The sequence below is a fragment of a genome, unplaced genomic scaffold, assembly GCF_019419815.1.
Source record: "Pyrus x bretschneideri cultivar Hongxiangsu unplaced genomic scaffold, Pyrus_bretschneideri_v1 Contig21, whole genome shotgun sequence".
NCBI lineage: Eukaryota > Viridiplantae > Streptophyta > Magnoliopsida > Rosales > Rosaceae > Pyrus > Pyrus x bretschneideri.
Genome location: NW_025999513.1, coordinates 6837188 through 6852972, shown reverse-complemented (window position 1 = coordinate 6852972; position 15785 = coordinate 6837188). Strand labels below are relative to the sequence as shown.

The window sequence follows — 15785 nt, the reverse complement described above, 5'->3', positions numbered from 1 at the left end:
GTATATAATACCTATACGTGAGATATGAAACCTAATTAAAATGTAGAAAAAACATAACATACCTACAAGTAAGACACATTAATCTGTGACAGGTTGATTATAAAAAAAAAATCTGTCATATAGGTAGATAAATATAATTAACCTGTGTTATAGGTTGATTATAAAAATTAAAAATAAAATCTATAAATGGGGTTTAAAGTAGGAGGAAGAACGAGAAATAACAAAAAGATAAATAAAAAGAAATAAGCAAAGAGATAATTGGGAAGAAATTTGATTTTTATAATAAATCTTATCATTGAACAGATAACTATTGATAATTAAATATAACAAATTGGACTTATTTTAATAAACTGGACTATTCCTACTATTGGCTCAAAAAATATTAAATAATAAAGGATTTTAACGAAAATTTTACGGTAATATTTATTTTAATTAAAAATTATATTTTTACATTAAAAAATCAATCCTAATACTATTCGTTTTACTTTTATTTTGTCATTATCATTAAAACTCAAAGTTTTTAAACTCTTTTCATTAGTTTTCCTTTAAATTTATAACAACAAAATTAAGAAAATTTAAGGTAATGAATACGTGTCAGACATTGGGCCACAGAGAGACCACACTCATTTTGAGTGCAGAAGATTTGATCTTGGGATAAGGAAGGCGGTATGAGTTACACTAAACAGGTGGGGCCGGACAAATTAGTCCGAGTACTAATAATACAGAAGTGTACAAACGACTAGGTCCGTACTATTAATTATATCCAACGTGGCCTTTGGTTTGTGGATTAATAACAAAACAATCTGTTGAATTTTTATTATTTTTATTTTACAAATTCGAATCCCAGTCGTTGGGTATGTAGCTCACATGGTAGAGCGCTCGCTTTGCACGCGAGAGGTACGGGGTTCGATACCCGTATCTCCATTTATTTGCAAATTAGTCAACAATATTTTTTAATTTTCACCTTTATTTTTAATTTTAATTTTTTGGTAATTTACATTTTATTTTCGCTTTTATTGCTTTCCGTTCCCGCGCAATATCTATCACTTTCTTTACTTACTCCGCGGCTGAGCTCACTCAAAATTAGGGTTTCTGGTGTCAAGAAACCAACTATGGAGGTCGCAGCTCAAATAGCTCAGCTGCTGAACGAGACTCTCAACCCAGACTGCGCCGCCGTCCACACGGCGACGGAAGCACTTGATCGTCTCTCGCAGCTCCCCCAATTCCCTTACTATCTCCTCTCCATCTCCACCGGTAATTAAGCTTGCAACTCATGATTATATGCTAATTTTACACGATTTATGGTTTCTTAGTGGAAAATTGTGTCGATTTGTGTGTTAATTCGATACCAGGAGGTGAAGATCGAGGTCAGAAAGTCGCTGCGGCGGCGTACCTTAAAAACTTTACCAGGCGAAATGTGGACTGCGAGAATCCGAATTCGAAATCAAACGTTAGCAAGGAGTTCAAGGACCAGCTTTTGCGGGCATTGCTGCAAGCCGAACAATCGGTTGTCAAAATTTTGGTTGAAGTGGTATGCATATTTCGGAGTTCAATATCCTAATTTTTAGTACATTAGTGAAAGGTGCGAGCTTTTGATATATAATTGTTTTAATGTATTGGCTGGCAGTTCCGGATCATTGTTGTTGCCGAGTTTGTTAAGCAGAACTCGTGGCCGGAACTTGTACCTGATTTGCGATCAGCTATTCAAAATAGCAACCTTATTAGCCATGGTGCAAATTCTCAATGGACCACAGCCAATGCCCTTATGATTCTTCACGCTCTCCTTAGGCCCTTTCAGGTACTTAGTAGTGTACGGTGCATAATTAATTTGTTTGTTGCGAAACTAGTTTATGATATCTCTATCCAAATTTTACCCTTTCCTAGGATTGGTTTTTAATTTTTTAAGTTTCCTTTCATCATGTGGTTACATGTGTCCGGTTGTCTGTATATTTTGTTTCCAGTCCTCATATTGGCATGTAATTGCTTGTGCTGCAAACCTTGCTCAAATAGTATCACTAATGGGCTCAAATTGTTTCTGGCAGTATTTTTTGAATCCTAAAGTTGCCAAGGAGCCAATACCGCCACAGCTAGAGCTAATTGCGAAAGACATTCTTGTGCCCTTGTTAATTGTTTTCCATCAATTTGTCGAAAAGGTTGTTTTCTTTACACTTCATTGCTCATTTTCTTCCCTAGGTAGTCTTTTATGAGCTTTTACAATAATGGATTCTATATGATTATCAAATAGGCTTTGGGTGCTCATGGTACAACAGATGTGGAAGCAGAGAATATCCTTCTGGTTGTCAGCAAATGCATGTATTTTACTGTAAGTAACAATCTTGTTTATGATTATGGAATATTCATAAAAATGTATCATGCTCAGTCCCTTTTATCTCCCACCCTCCCCCTGCTTTTTTCAATGTTTTTGTGGCATTGCTATTTTTGTAGGTGAGGTCGCATATGCCATCTGCTTTAGTTCCTCTTCTACCTTCATTTTGTCATGATCTAATTGCCATTCTTAGTTCTTTGAGTTTTGATTCCGTGGTTACTCCACAAAATGGGTACCTGATGAGATTGAAGACTGGGAAAAGAAGTTTGCTCATTTTCTGTACTCTCATTACTCGACACCGGAAGCATTCTGATAAGTAATAACACAATGCTTGTATTAAATTTGATTAGAGTAGAGTTATTGTGGTAAATTCTTTATGTTTTGCATTCATGTATTTTTGCAGGTTGATGCCGGACATGATAAAATGCGTTCTGAACATAGTAAAATATACCAAAAATGTTGGTGTAAGTTCTGTATTAAAATTTCTTACTTATTAATCATTTCAGTCAACATTTAGAGTGGTGATGCCTGTGTTTTCCAAATTGTCTGACTGCTAAGTCTGCATCTTGAATCCAAGTTTTGACTTGCATTCTTATTCCAGCCTTCTGACTTTTATTTTTCTTATTGTAATTATTATTTTATGTTGATGTTCAGTTTGTTTATTTGTGATTCTATACATAGAATTTAAACTTTAATTCCCTGAATCTGATCATTTGCTCATTTTGTTGTCATTTTATAACTGAAAAGTAATATTATACATGCAGAGGCTTGATTTTTTATCGGAGAGGATTCTTTCATTAGCTTTTGATGTGATTTCACGTGTTCTTGAAACAGGGCCTGTAAGTTTCCTGATTTGTAAGTTTTACTGAATAAAGATCACCAAAATTCTGCCAACTTCATTCATTAGGAAGTGGAACTTTGGATGTTGCACAATTTGTTACTTATTCAATCCACTCCCCTTAATTGTTTTTTTTTTCCTTAATTGTAAATCAGGGATGGAGAATAGTTTCTCCACATTTTTCATCTCCACATTTTTCATCTCTGTTGGACTCTGCAATCTTTCAAGCATTGGTAATGAACGAAAAGGTAAATTTTATTATCAGAAAAAAATGGGAAACACATATTTTTGAAATCTGAAGTTATAAGTTGAACTAACTCTTGTTTTTCTGGCAATTTTTCAAGTAGGATATCGTAGAGTGGGATGAAGATGCAGATGAGTACATACGAAAGAATCTTCCATCTGACATTGTATGGAAAGCTTATAATGGTCGTATATGTGATTCTTTTACCTTCTCAATTACCTTTAACATCACCTCTTGTTTTTATACAGGAAGAAATTTCTGGCTGGAGGGAAGATCTATTTACGGCCAGAAAAAGTGCTATCAATTTAATTGGTGTTATGTCAGTGTTAAAGGTTGCTCTTTTGTGGTCCTTGGTGAACTATTTCTATACATGTATTCCAAAGAGCATATTTTTTTAGCTGGTGTTCTATGCCTACAGGGACCTCTAGTAGGAACTTCTACTAATATCAGCATCATCAAAACGTAAAAAGATTGAAAGGAACAAGAGAAGAAATCAACATCCTTCAGTTGGAGAACTATTGGTGCTTCCATTTCTGTCGAAGTTTCCAATTCCTTCTGATGCTAATACATCCCAAACTAGAATTCAGAACGAGTGAGCACATAAACATATCTTTGTATAAATTATCTGATATTGAATTGGTATGCCCTGTGTAGCTATATGTATATATATGTGGTGTCCAACATTTGATTATTTTCTTGTGCTGGTAATTCTTTCTTTTATCTCTTTGTTTATATAGTTCCCCTTATGCAGCTTGTTAACTGTTGAACTGTTCCTCCTACTCACCAACATTTTCAATTTTTCATGTGTAGATGCTTCTTTCATGTTGATTTGTATACTTTAATTTATTCCTGACTCTCTTACTGTGACAATCACAGTTATTTTGGTGTTTTGATGGCATATGGTGGCTTGTTAGATGTAAGGACTTTTTCTCCAGTTCCGTCATAATTTGATTTACTATGGTATATTAAGAGCCTGCAAGGGAGTATTTATAATTATTTTAATGCAATACAGTTTCTAAGAGAGCAGCAACCTGCATATGCGACAACTCTGGTTCAAACTCGGTTGCTACCATTGTATAAATTATCAGTCTTCTTACCGTACTTAGTTGCCACTGCAAACTGGGTTCTTGGAGAGCTTGCTTCCTGCCTACCTGAAGTGAGGCTGTTTCTTACCATACCAGCTCCTACTCTTGTAATTTAATTAAAATGAGAAAAGTTTATCCACACATCACTTGCTATCTGATGTTTTGTTAGCTTGATTTTATTTTATACTTCCTTGAAAACTGCATGCTTTTCTTTAGGCCCACTATTAAAAAATTTTGTCGCGTTTTCAGGAGATGAGTGCAGATGTGTATACCTCATTGCTCAAGGCATTGGTTATGCCTGATAACGGGGATATTTCTTGTTATCCTGTGCGGGTTTCTGCTGCTGCGGCAATTGTGGGACTTCTTGACGTGGGTCACAAACTCAATCTTTTAGTTGATCCCTTGTGATTTCTTCAGTGACATTATTAATCTTTCTGATCTGATGTTCTGTCTCCAGAATGACTACCCACCACCTGAGTGGCTTCCTCTCCTTCAAGTTGTGATTGGTAGGATTGGCAATAATGAGGAAGAAAGCTCAATTTTATTTCATCTTCTCAGTTCTGTGGTGGAGGCAGGACATGAAAATGTTGTAGTTCATATCCCTTACATTGTTTCAACATTGGTTGTTGGAATCTCAAAATGCATTCCCACTGATCTGGAGCCATGGCCTCAGGTATATGTAGATTTCTATTGCTAGGCTGGTAGTTTGTCTATCCTTTTGGATATCATGTTTAGCAGTTAGGGGTTGATGCACCTGCTGCTAAAAGAGAGGGAAACTGCTGTGTATATAATACAGTATATGGCTTCTCATCCAATAAGCTTTACTAAATTGAATCATTGTGTGCTTGACCAATTTGGACCCATGAAATCAGATTGCCCCAAAATTAGTACTGTTTATTCATGGAGATTTTTTCCCCTGCGATTTTTTTTTGCGTTCTGTACGCTCACTGTATATTTTGTGTTTACCTGATCCACAGTGCATGAAAATTTCTTCCACTGATCTCTAAGTAATCTCTAAATAATCACCGATTTCTTTTTGGAATGTAAATTTCTTCCAGTTTCAACTATTAGTGGAATATGACTGAAGGGAAGGGTGTTAAGACTGATGAACTGGCATTGTTTATATTAGATGGTTGAAAAGGGCTTTGAAGCATTAGCAGCAATAGATCAATCTTGGGAAAGTTTTACGGCTGAACAATCTGAGGAGAATGAATCGAGTGAAAAGTGGGTATCAAGCCGAGCTACCATTGGTAGAGCTTTCTCTTCTCTCTTGCAACAGGCTTGGCTTGCACCAGCACATCACATGGTTAGTTTTTATTTTCTAGTAAACTTTCCAGACAAAGAATGCATATACATTTATTTTTTGTGATAAACTATTTCATATTTAATATGCTATCCGAAGTTAGTGTCTTTAATTGGAGCCATTAAATACTAGGTTCTTAAAACTCCCAACTTCTTGTGCGTCTGTACTTTAGACAACAAATACCTCTGTACTCATTTTTAATCATTTTCACAATATACATATGGAATTCAGGTTGTTACATTGTGCTATTTTCTCTGTTTTTAATCAGGGACGGGAAGACGAGGTTTTGCCCCCTTCTTCTTGCTTAGATTATGCATCAACATTGCTCCGATCCATCATGCTGTCTGTTACTGAAAGTAATGCAATTCTAGAGCTTAAAGTATCAGAGTTATTATTAGTTTGGGCTGATCTGATTGCCAACTGGCATGCTTGGGAAGAATCAGAGGATATGTCAATCTTTGAGTGCATTAAGGAAGCGGTCAGTCTACACAAAAAATATGGGTTGAAGAATTTTATTGTAGGACAAATGCCATCTCCTCCAGCTCCACCTGTTCCTCAGCATTCCATAATACAAGGCATTGGTACTTTTATAAGTGAGGCTGCCTTACAATATCCATCTGCAATGTGGAAGATTTGCTCTTGTGTCCATATACTACTACATGCCCCAATTTACTCATCTGAGACAGAAGGCGTGAAGCAGTCGTTGGCAGTTGCATTTTGTCAGGCAACATATACCCGTTTCAGAGAAATTAAAAGCAAGCCTGGTCCTCTCTGGAAGCCTTTGCTGCTCGCTATATCATCATGCTATTTATGCTGTCCCGAAGTTGTAGAGGGTATATTGGAGAAGGATGGAGATGGAGGATTTCAAACCTGGATGTCTGCACTTGGATCTGTTTCCTCTAGCTCTTTCAAACCGGGGCTACCTACAGAGTCAGAGATAAAGTTGATTGGTAAGTACTTGGTCACTAAAATGGGGGAAATGAAATTGTGTTTCAGCCTCTAACAGATTGACATGATATTTTAGTTACTTTTGCTTTGCATAAATTCCTGAAACCCTATGAATTGGATAACTTGGGACATGACTAACAGTTAATGAATCTCAGTGCTGGCACTGGCAAAAGTGGTTGAACGGGTGGTGGTGGTTGGAAAGTCATCTAGTGCTTTGTTACGGGAATGCTTTACCTCTCTGATGGAAGCATCTATACGATGGAAAGAACTGCAGGAAGAAGAGGAAGCAGGTGGAGAAGAAGAGACCGAGGATGATGATGAAATTGAAGATGATGATGACGATGATGATGAGGTTTGAACTTGCAAGTTTTTTGTTTATCGTCAAGTTTCGGGATTCATCTTTTAAAAGTTCTCTACATTTTTGGACCGCCTATTAATGACAGAAGGCTATGTGCAATAAATTTAGGCTATTTTTTTCATAGGTTACTCTGGCTAATATTACATAATTTTTGTTATTATTCCCTTTATGAAAATTTACTTTTATCATCTGAAAAGTTAATGGATAATATTTGATTTGGGCTTTTTATCCTTGAATTTTCTCTCATGCATCTGATATTAGCAAACTTGCATTTTTACTTGCAGGATTCGGAGGATGATGAATATGAAGAGACTGAGGAAGAGTTTCTGAATAGGTATGCCGAAGCAGCTCTTGCTTTGGAAAACGGTACAGTTATCGAAGAGGGGGATCTAGAAGATGAAGACCAGGAAATGGATTTTGAGCAAGGTCCATGTTTTGTTATAGCTGTACAGTTTGCCATCATCATGACAGCATATGAGCTGATTACAGTTAGTTGTCTTCTTTCTCGTTGCATTCGTTTGCTGAAATTTTGATTTTTGCAGGCTGCTTAGAGGAAATTGATCTGAAAAGAGTTATATCGTCACTTCTGGAGAGATACCATCCTGTAGTCATACAAGGACAGGCATTTCCACCGGAGCTGATTTCGAGTTTCCTAGAAGTTTTCCCTCAATGTAGGTCGTTCTTCCAGCAATAAGTTTGGTAAATTTTATTGACCCTTGTTTTCCCTGAAAATGACTGATAATTTTTCTTTGCGTCGTAAACTCAGGTAAATTTATTGGGAAGTCATTTGTAAAATGTGATCTAAAGTGTTTGTGGTAAAAGACATTCACGGTTTTGAACTTCGATCTGGTGTATGTGGTCTACCTATTATTTTGTGGGGAGCTTCGGTTGCTTATAACGGGGGCCAATGAGGAAATCCATATTTGAGTTTCTTGGGCTCTTCTTCTGCCCTGTCATCAATCGGTGCCTAGAAACTCAATTTATTAGAACCGGAACACGGGCTCATTAGGCAGTGCATCAACGGAAAACATTTATGTTCATAAACGCTTTTGTCACATATTCTAGTGCTTTTACAAAAGCATTGGAACGAGTTTCATAAGGCACTAGCCTCTTGCCAGATCATTTTTTGACCAACAACCACATCACCGTGTATTGCAAATGCGGGTCGGTTTTATCCGTACGCTGCCTGTTTGATAAAATGCCCGGCCAAGTCCTTGACGGCTCAGATTGATGCTATAGACTTAAATTCAATCTGGCATCTTGGAATGCAATGATGTTCGGATGCCCAATGTGTAATGACTGTCACAAGGCATTCGACCTTAAGAGGATAATGCACATCAAATGTGGAGCCATAGGACGTGCACACATTTGTTAACAATGCGTTATTATTAAATTTAAACGTTAATGACTACATTTTTTTGACCAATGACAACTAAGGTAATGTCGGTTTATATTTATATAGGAGTGTACTATTCACACTCTTTGTTAAGTTATGTCAATTGCTTTTTTTCAATTTATCTGATCTGACATTCAAAAGTTAAAAAAGTATATGTGGATGTCACACCTCTTTATTTATTTATACTTTGCTTTTTCTTGTTGGTATAAAACACTATTACTTTAGAGAATGGTGTAAGTTAACTAGTTTTCGTGATGTTCCAATTATGGCCTTATGTATATTTAAACTAAATAAAAATTAATAGTAACAAGCCTAAACAAACCAAAAACCTAATCTGGTAAAATCGCCGACCAAAAACAACGAGCATTGCTAATTAAATCACAGCCGTCTGATTCAGGGTTCACCGCTGATTCTGGACTGTAGGTGCAGCTGATATTTATCCCCGTAACCCTACAATAAAATTTCACGCCCTCTTACCTCCCAACTCATATAATTAGCGCTTTTTCCCGGAAAATTTCTCTTTCGGTTTTCGGGAAGTTCTACAAGTCCTCCGAAGTCCGACCCACAGAGGACGAGAAGCAAACCCCAAACATTTTCCCGGAATTTCTCTTTTGTTTTTCTCGCGTCGCTTTCTGATTGATCATTACGCAAACGAAATTGAAGTTTTTCGAAGCTGTTGTTCAATATATTCGAGGAGGTACGTGATTTTTTTAGGGTTTACGAATTGGGAATTATCTGCTTGATTTGTCCTCGTTTTTTAATTTTGGGTATTTAAAATTTTGCTTAGTTTTAATATGCTTGGTCGTTGAACGTTTAGGATGATGTTTTGTTAATTTCAAATTTTGTTATGATGCTAGAAATTTAGGTTATGAGAAGTGAGAAACTGTTGCTAAAGTAAGAACAGAAATTTGAAGACTAAATTAGATTAATTTAGTTTCAGAAGACTAAGTAATTATATTTTTATTTGCTGGAGAGAGTGAACTGTGGGATGATCTGAGGTTGTTAACAGTTATCTTTTACAATTTATTAGTCCATGGGATATGCAAGACGATTGAATCTATTTGATTTAGAGTTTATAATGTCAATGCACTGATGGAATGGTTATATCTGATTGTAGATAAGTGTTAGGCATGGCAACAGAGGAGCCGGCTGGTCCACGGTATGCGCCAGATGATCCTACACTTCCAAATCCGTGGAAGGGTTTGATTGATGGTAGCACAGGTTTGTTATACTACTGGAATCCTGAAACTAACGTTACCCAGTATGAAAAACCGGCTTCTTTGCCTCCGCCCTTGCCAGCAGGCCCGCCTCCTGCTACTGCCACGCCACAGCTGGCTGCAATTCCTGTTGCTCATTCAGTGCAACCGAAGGGAGTGATGCCTCAGGATGGGCAGCAGATAATGCAAGCTCCACAACAGCACGGGTCGCAAGTGAGCCAGTTTTCTCAACAGCATGGACATCTAATGGCACAACAGATGAATCTGACATCATATGCTCAACAGCAGGGTTCACAAATGGCTCAACCTGGACATCAACAGAGTTCACAATTGGGACAGCCCATGCAACAGCATGGGCAAATGATGCAGCATCCGGGTCAGCAAATGCCCCAGGCACAAGTGCATCAAGGGCAGCAAATGCCTCAACAACTGGGACAACACACACCACAGGGTCATGGGTCACAAGGGCAGCAAAGGCTTCAACAACTGGGACAACACACACCACAGAGTCATGGGTCACAAATGCATCCGTTTGCACATCAGCAGATGCATTATAGGCCTTATCAGCAAAGCATTCCTCCCCAAGGGCAACAGAGTTCACAACCGCAAACTCTGCATAATGCACAAGCGCAACCACTGGCAAATCAACAAGAATATAAAGCTGCATTCCCCCAGAGGGAGGAAGATGATTTTCAACAAAGAAATCAAATTGGTGTTTCTCCATCCCGGTTTCAACAAGCGGGAGCCTCATCTGTGCAGAATCTTCCTACTGGGACCAATCTAGTACAAATGCCACAGAGGTCTGTTCATCAAGGCCCAACTCAACAATTTGGCGGCCCTTTGGGAAACATGCAACATCCTTCCTCTTTTGGTCACTTGCAGCAACCAGGGGCTGATTTGGCTCACCATCAACATAGTTCTAGGTTCCAAAGTCAAATGGACCCAGCAATGATACACGGTCAGCAGTCAAATGGGCCTCCTGCTGGATTAAGAATGGGTCATGAAAATAATTTCCACGGTCAAGGTGGAAATGACTATTACTTCAATAGTAACAATGAAGGGACGACAGGTCCTCAGCAGCCCAAGCTTGCATCTATTCCGATTGCAAAAAGCCAGCAGGTATCTCTTAATTTATATCACTGTCATGTTCTGTTAGGTTTCCATGTAAGTTATTTAACTTTAAATCCATTCTTCAAAAGTTAACTGATTTCTCATTACATCATGTCATTTTTTTTTCAGGAGATGAGTGGTGGCCCTCCATTTCAAAATGCTACACCTGGTCATTCCAATGCCCTGAATACCATGCCTGGTCATTCCATGCATAACGTGTACAGTCATGCAACAGGTGCTCCACCATTCCCAAATAACTCTTTGGTGAAGCCCCCTTATGTCAGACCTACAAGTCTCACTAGTCTCTCACCTGTTGAAGTTTATCGTCAACAACATGAAGTTACTGCATCGGTCTGTATTTCTGTTTGCTTCTGATCTATTTGTGGGAATCTAGGAATGCTCGTAAATTTTAGTTTATACAGCACAGAAAATGGTTTTGAGGAGATGGGTACGATATGATATTGGTTTTGATAAGAGATGGTGCTCTATTGTTTATAGTTATTATAGACACAATAGTATGTTAAACTAATGTTAATTCTTTATGACCTCAATTTTTGCATTTAATTGCATAGGGTGACAATGTACCTGCACCATTTATGACATTTGAAGACACTGGTTTTCCTCCAGAGATATTGAGAGAGGTAAGTTACATTCCCCTAGACTTGTTCTTTCTCTGAATATAAAATATCCAATATGAGATCCATGCCATTCCATTTTTGTATTAGTATTTGTCTTCTACTTTTGAACTCATGAGTTCTCACTTATCGCAGGTGCGATATTTGCTCCGGAGGAGGAGCATATGTCGTACGCTGCACTGCTATTGGCACACTTACACATGCAACAACTATTCTGATTTTTGGAGGCTGCAAAATGAACTGTTGGAGCCTTTCTTGTGCATCTTCTAAAAGGGTGGTTGGCCCTTCATCCAAATCACACCTTATGTGACTGGGATTTCTTGCTTAATGGCTCCACCTGTTATGTCTTTATGCCCTCTTTTGTTGCCTCAAGTTGCTTGTGTAAGCAACCATATACCCATGGGCTTTTTTGTCATCTTACTCTTCTATCAATACAAAATTTTATTGATATTTGTTTGGTTGTAGTCTATCTTTATGCGAGACATTCTAAAACTTTTTTCTGATCACTTAGACCTATGTTATTGGTTCAGATTCATGCTGCTGGCTTCGCATCTCCCACGCCAATTCAGGCACAAACATGGCCAATTGCTCTTCAAAGTAGGGATATAGTTGCAATTGCAAAAACTGGTTCTGGAAAAACTTTGGGCTATTTGATGCCTGCATTCATTCTTCTTAGACAACGCCATAATAATTCTCAGAATGGCCCAACAGTCCTGGTTTTGGCCCCAACACGGGAGCTTGCAACACAGATACAAGATGAGGTTTTGAAATTTGGGCGAGCTTCTAGGGTAGTCTTGCACGGTGGGTGCTCATTGCTTGACTTTATTGATACGATAGCTTCATTTTTTCAGTTCATTTTGGTTTGTATGTTTTATTCACTGTGATTGAACGTCATGATTCCAGTGCTTGTATGGTGGAGCTCCGAAGGGCCCTCAGCTAAAAGAGTTAGATCGTGGAGCAGACATAGTTGTGGCAACTCCTGGTCGTCTTAATGACATACTGGAAATGAAGAAAATTGATTTTCGGCAAGTTTCTCTACTTGTACTTGATGAAGCAGATCGAATGCTTGACATGGGTTTTGAACCTCAAATCCATAAAATCGTGGATCAAATACCCCCGCACAGACAAACTCTTATGTACACAGCAACATGGCCCAAAGAAGTAAGAAAAATAGCAAGTGATCTTCTTGTTAATCCTGTACAAGTGAATATTGGCAGCGTTAATGAGCTTGCTGCAAACAAGGCTATCACACAGGTAATTCTTTCTTTCTTTTTTCCTTTTTTTTTTTTTTTTTTTTTTTTTGTGTTTTGACTAGTGCACGGACTCTGGGATAATGTAACTAGTTAAAATTCCAATTAGAAACTTTTAGAAAGGTCTATCACTTTGTGTATTGCACAGTCTAGGATAATGATAAAAAGTATAAATTTAAAGCTAGTCTCATAGACCTTGCATCTGAGGAACTTTGTCTTATATGGTTAATATATGGGACATATGCCACTTAGCCTGCAAAATAGTCCTAGCTTTGTCATAGGTTTTCTAGTACATGCATCATGGATGGTAGGCTAGGACTAGTTTAGTGTGAGCGGGATTATCTAGTGAAAGTAGGGATGAAGTTGATGAGAATGTCTATGATTTATGGAAGCAATGATGAACAGTTAGGTAATTTAGTATATTAATGTGCTATGATCATAGAAACTACAATTTTCATACCAGGTGCTTTATATTTTCAGTTTTGATCAGTACAGTACTCACATAAGAAATCTTACTTATGCAAAATATTTTCTATTAAACTTAAATCTAATTATAACACAGAACCATAAGCTTTGTCGTATACTTCAGTTCTGGCTCACAACTATAAGCTTCCACACGGAATAATTATATACAACTGGTCAGTGTGATGGTCGATCTCCTTTTTTTATGTGCATCTGGTGCAGAGGGTTTTTCAAAAGCACACATAGGGTGGAATGCATTTGTACTATTAACTTGTTTGTGAAGTGGGAACCTTTTTATATGTTAAAAAAGAAGTAGGAACCTTTTTAGTTTTTATTGCTTCACTTCGCAAAATTATTTGTTTATAAATCTGCAGTACGTTGAAGTTGTCCCACAAATGGAGAAGCAAAGGCGTTTGGAGCAGATCCTGAGATCCCAAGAACGAGGTTCTAAGATCATTGTCTTTTGTTCCACCAAGAGGTTGTGTGATCAGATTGCACGTAGTATTGGACGCACTTTTGGGGCTGCTGCAATTCACGGGGACAAGTCTCAAGGTGAGCGAGACTGGGTTTTAAATCAGTTCCGGAGTGGAAAATCCCCAATATTAGTTGCCACTGACGTTGCTGCTCGTGGGCTTGACATCAAAGATATAAGGTTATCTCATTTCAATGCACTTTCTTTATTTCCAATTTAACATGTTCAGTTTATGAATGAAAAAATAACGACGATCATTGGGACAAAGATCATGATTGAGCTTAGAATTTAGACCTTGGCTTTGGTTCAAAGACATTGTACTTAGAGTTGAGTTTCACATGTTATAGGGTGGTGGTAAACTATGATTTCCCTACTGGTGTTGAAGACTATGTTCACCGAATTGGAAGAACTGGGAGGGCTGGCGCAACTGGGGTGTCATACACCTTTTTCTCTGAGCAAGACTGGAAATACTGCAGCTGATTTGATTAAAGTTCTGGAGGGAGCTAACCAGCAAGTGCCTCCAGAGGTGCGAGAGATTGCTCTACGTGGTGGGCCTGGTTTTGGCAAGGATAGGAATCTGATGAACCGTTTTGATTCTGGTGGGCCTGTTAATGGTCCTGCTGGACGTTGGGATTCCGGTAGCCGTGATGGAATGAGGGATGGGGGTTTTGGTGGTCGTGGCACGTATGAGGGATGGGGGCTTTGGAGGTCGTGGTGGCATGAGGGATGGTGGTTTTGGTGGTCGTGGCGGCATGCGAGATGGCAACTTTGGAGGTCGTGGCAGCATGCGAGATGGCAACTTTGGCGGTCGTGAGGGCCCTAGGGATGGTGCTGGTAGCGGCCGAGGTGGGAGAGGCGATTTCTTTTCTGGGCCTGGAAACAGGGGCCGAGGATTTGGTGGTCCTGGTGGTGGTAATGTTGGTTGGGGTAGAAGTGGCAGTGGCCTGCAAGATCGGTACAACAGTATGGCTGGCCGTGGGGGACGTGGACGGGGACGATTTGATAATAGAGTTGATTTTCCTGACAGGAGCAGAGGCAGGAACTATAGCCGTAGCCCTGACAGAGTTCGAACATGGGATATTAACAGAAGCAGAAGCCGGAGTCGAAGCCGCAGCCGTAGCTGGAGTAGGAGTAGGAGTCGGAGTCGTAGCCGGAGCTGGTCCCGTGGCCGGAGCCGCAGCTACAGTCGTAGCCGAAGTCATAGTCGCAACCGTAGTCGGAGCCCCAGTTATGAAAGATATGAGAGGCCGCCACGCGTGTCAAAATTTGATATGAAGGATCCTGTTCCGAATCTGTGGTTCCACCTGTACCAGAGATGGTTCCTACGTCCCTAGACACACAAGTCAATGTATATCCAGACACCAAGCCCGTGGGGGAACTGCCAGTGGTTGAGCAAACGGGGCTAGTGGATACACAGGGCGGAGGAGACTCTTCCCATCACTCATTGATTTAACCTGAGAGCGGTCGACGGAGTCTTTCTTTCCAGTCCTTATGTGGTGCATTTATGTCGATTTTTGTGAGTCAAGTGGCTCGCTTATCCAATCTGCGAAGCTGGCTTTCTAGTGTGAGAATACTTACAGTAAGTTGGGGCTGGGCTTCCTTGTGTGGTGCATTTACGTCGGTTTTCCTGAGAATACTTGCTGAGTGCTCTACTGCTTCTGCTGGTGGTGGAAGGTCATGTCGGGTAATTGGCGATAGTTCTGGACGATGGATGTGTTAGGGTGGCTCTAGAAAACTCTTTATGCACGGCCTAATATTTTGATCATCAACAGTTGAATTTGAGTATTGGAGAGGACGTTCACTCGTCGGATTATTGGTGTCTTGTGTGAGAAATTGGGAAAGACATGTATTACACCTTGAATTCTAGGTGTTTAATTTTACTAGATTTTGTCATGAATTATCCCATTTTTTCAAATGAACTCTTTGATGTTTAATCTCCATCTCTCTCTCTCTCTCTCTCTCTCTCTCTCTCTCTCTCTCTCTCTCTCTCTCTCACACACACACACACAGCAGAGTGTTCAGGAATTTGTAGGTAGATGCAATGTGCTTTAGGTACTACTAATGGAAGCCTTGGCGCAAAACCTAGCAACTGCCGTTTTATGATTCATAGAGCCGATCCACTTAATGAAGCAAGGCTTTGT

General features: G+C 39.2%; 2 protein-coding genes across 2 annotated transcripts; both read left to right on the top strand.

Moving 5' to 3' along the window:
* Positions 1-1040: 1040 nt before the first annotated feature.
* On the top strand, positions 1041-7945 carry LOC103940758. Its single transcript, XM_009350936.3, is given in 22 exon segments — positions 1041-1254; positions 1353-1531; positions 1628-1798; positions 2043-2153; positions 2246-2323; positions 2446-2642; positions 2730-2790; positions 3091-3165; positions 3320-3412; positions 3512-3574; positions 3657-3740; positions 3827-3852; positions 3854-4000; positions 4285-4324; positions 4421-4564; positions 4743-4862; positions 4951-5166; positions 5623-5799; positions 6065-6746; positions 6900-7096; positions 7387-7528; positions 7645-7945. Coding segments are annotated over 22 exon segments (3297 nt in total). The 5' UTR covers positions 1041-1112; the 3' UTR covers positions 7797-7945.
* A 1107-nt stretch (positions 7946-9052) lies between these two features.
* LOC103940757 (DEAD-box ATP-dependent RNA helicase 46) lies at positions 9053-15582 on the top strand. The gene is given in 12 exon segments (XM_009350933.3): positions 9053-9195; positions 9616-10834; positions 10955-11176; positions 11398-11466; positions 11991-12251; positions 12253-12261; positions 12364-12714; positions 13547-13824; positions 13992-14115; positions 14117-14329; positions 14331-14931; positions 14934-15582. Coding segments are annotated over 11 exon segments (3498 nt in total). The 5' UTR covers positions 9053-9195; positions 9616-9628; the 3' UTR covers positions 15098-15582.
* Positions 15583-15785: the final 203 nt, after the last annotated feature.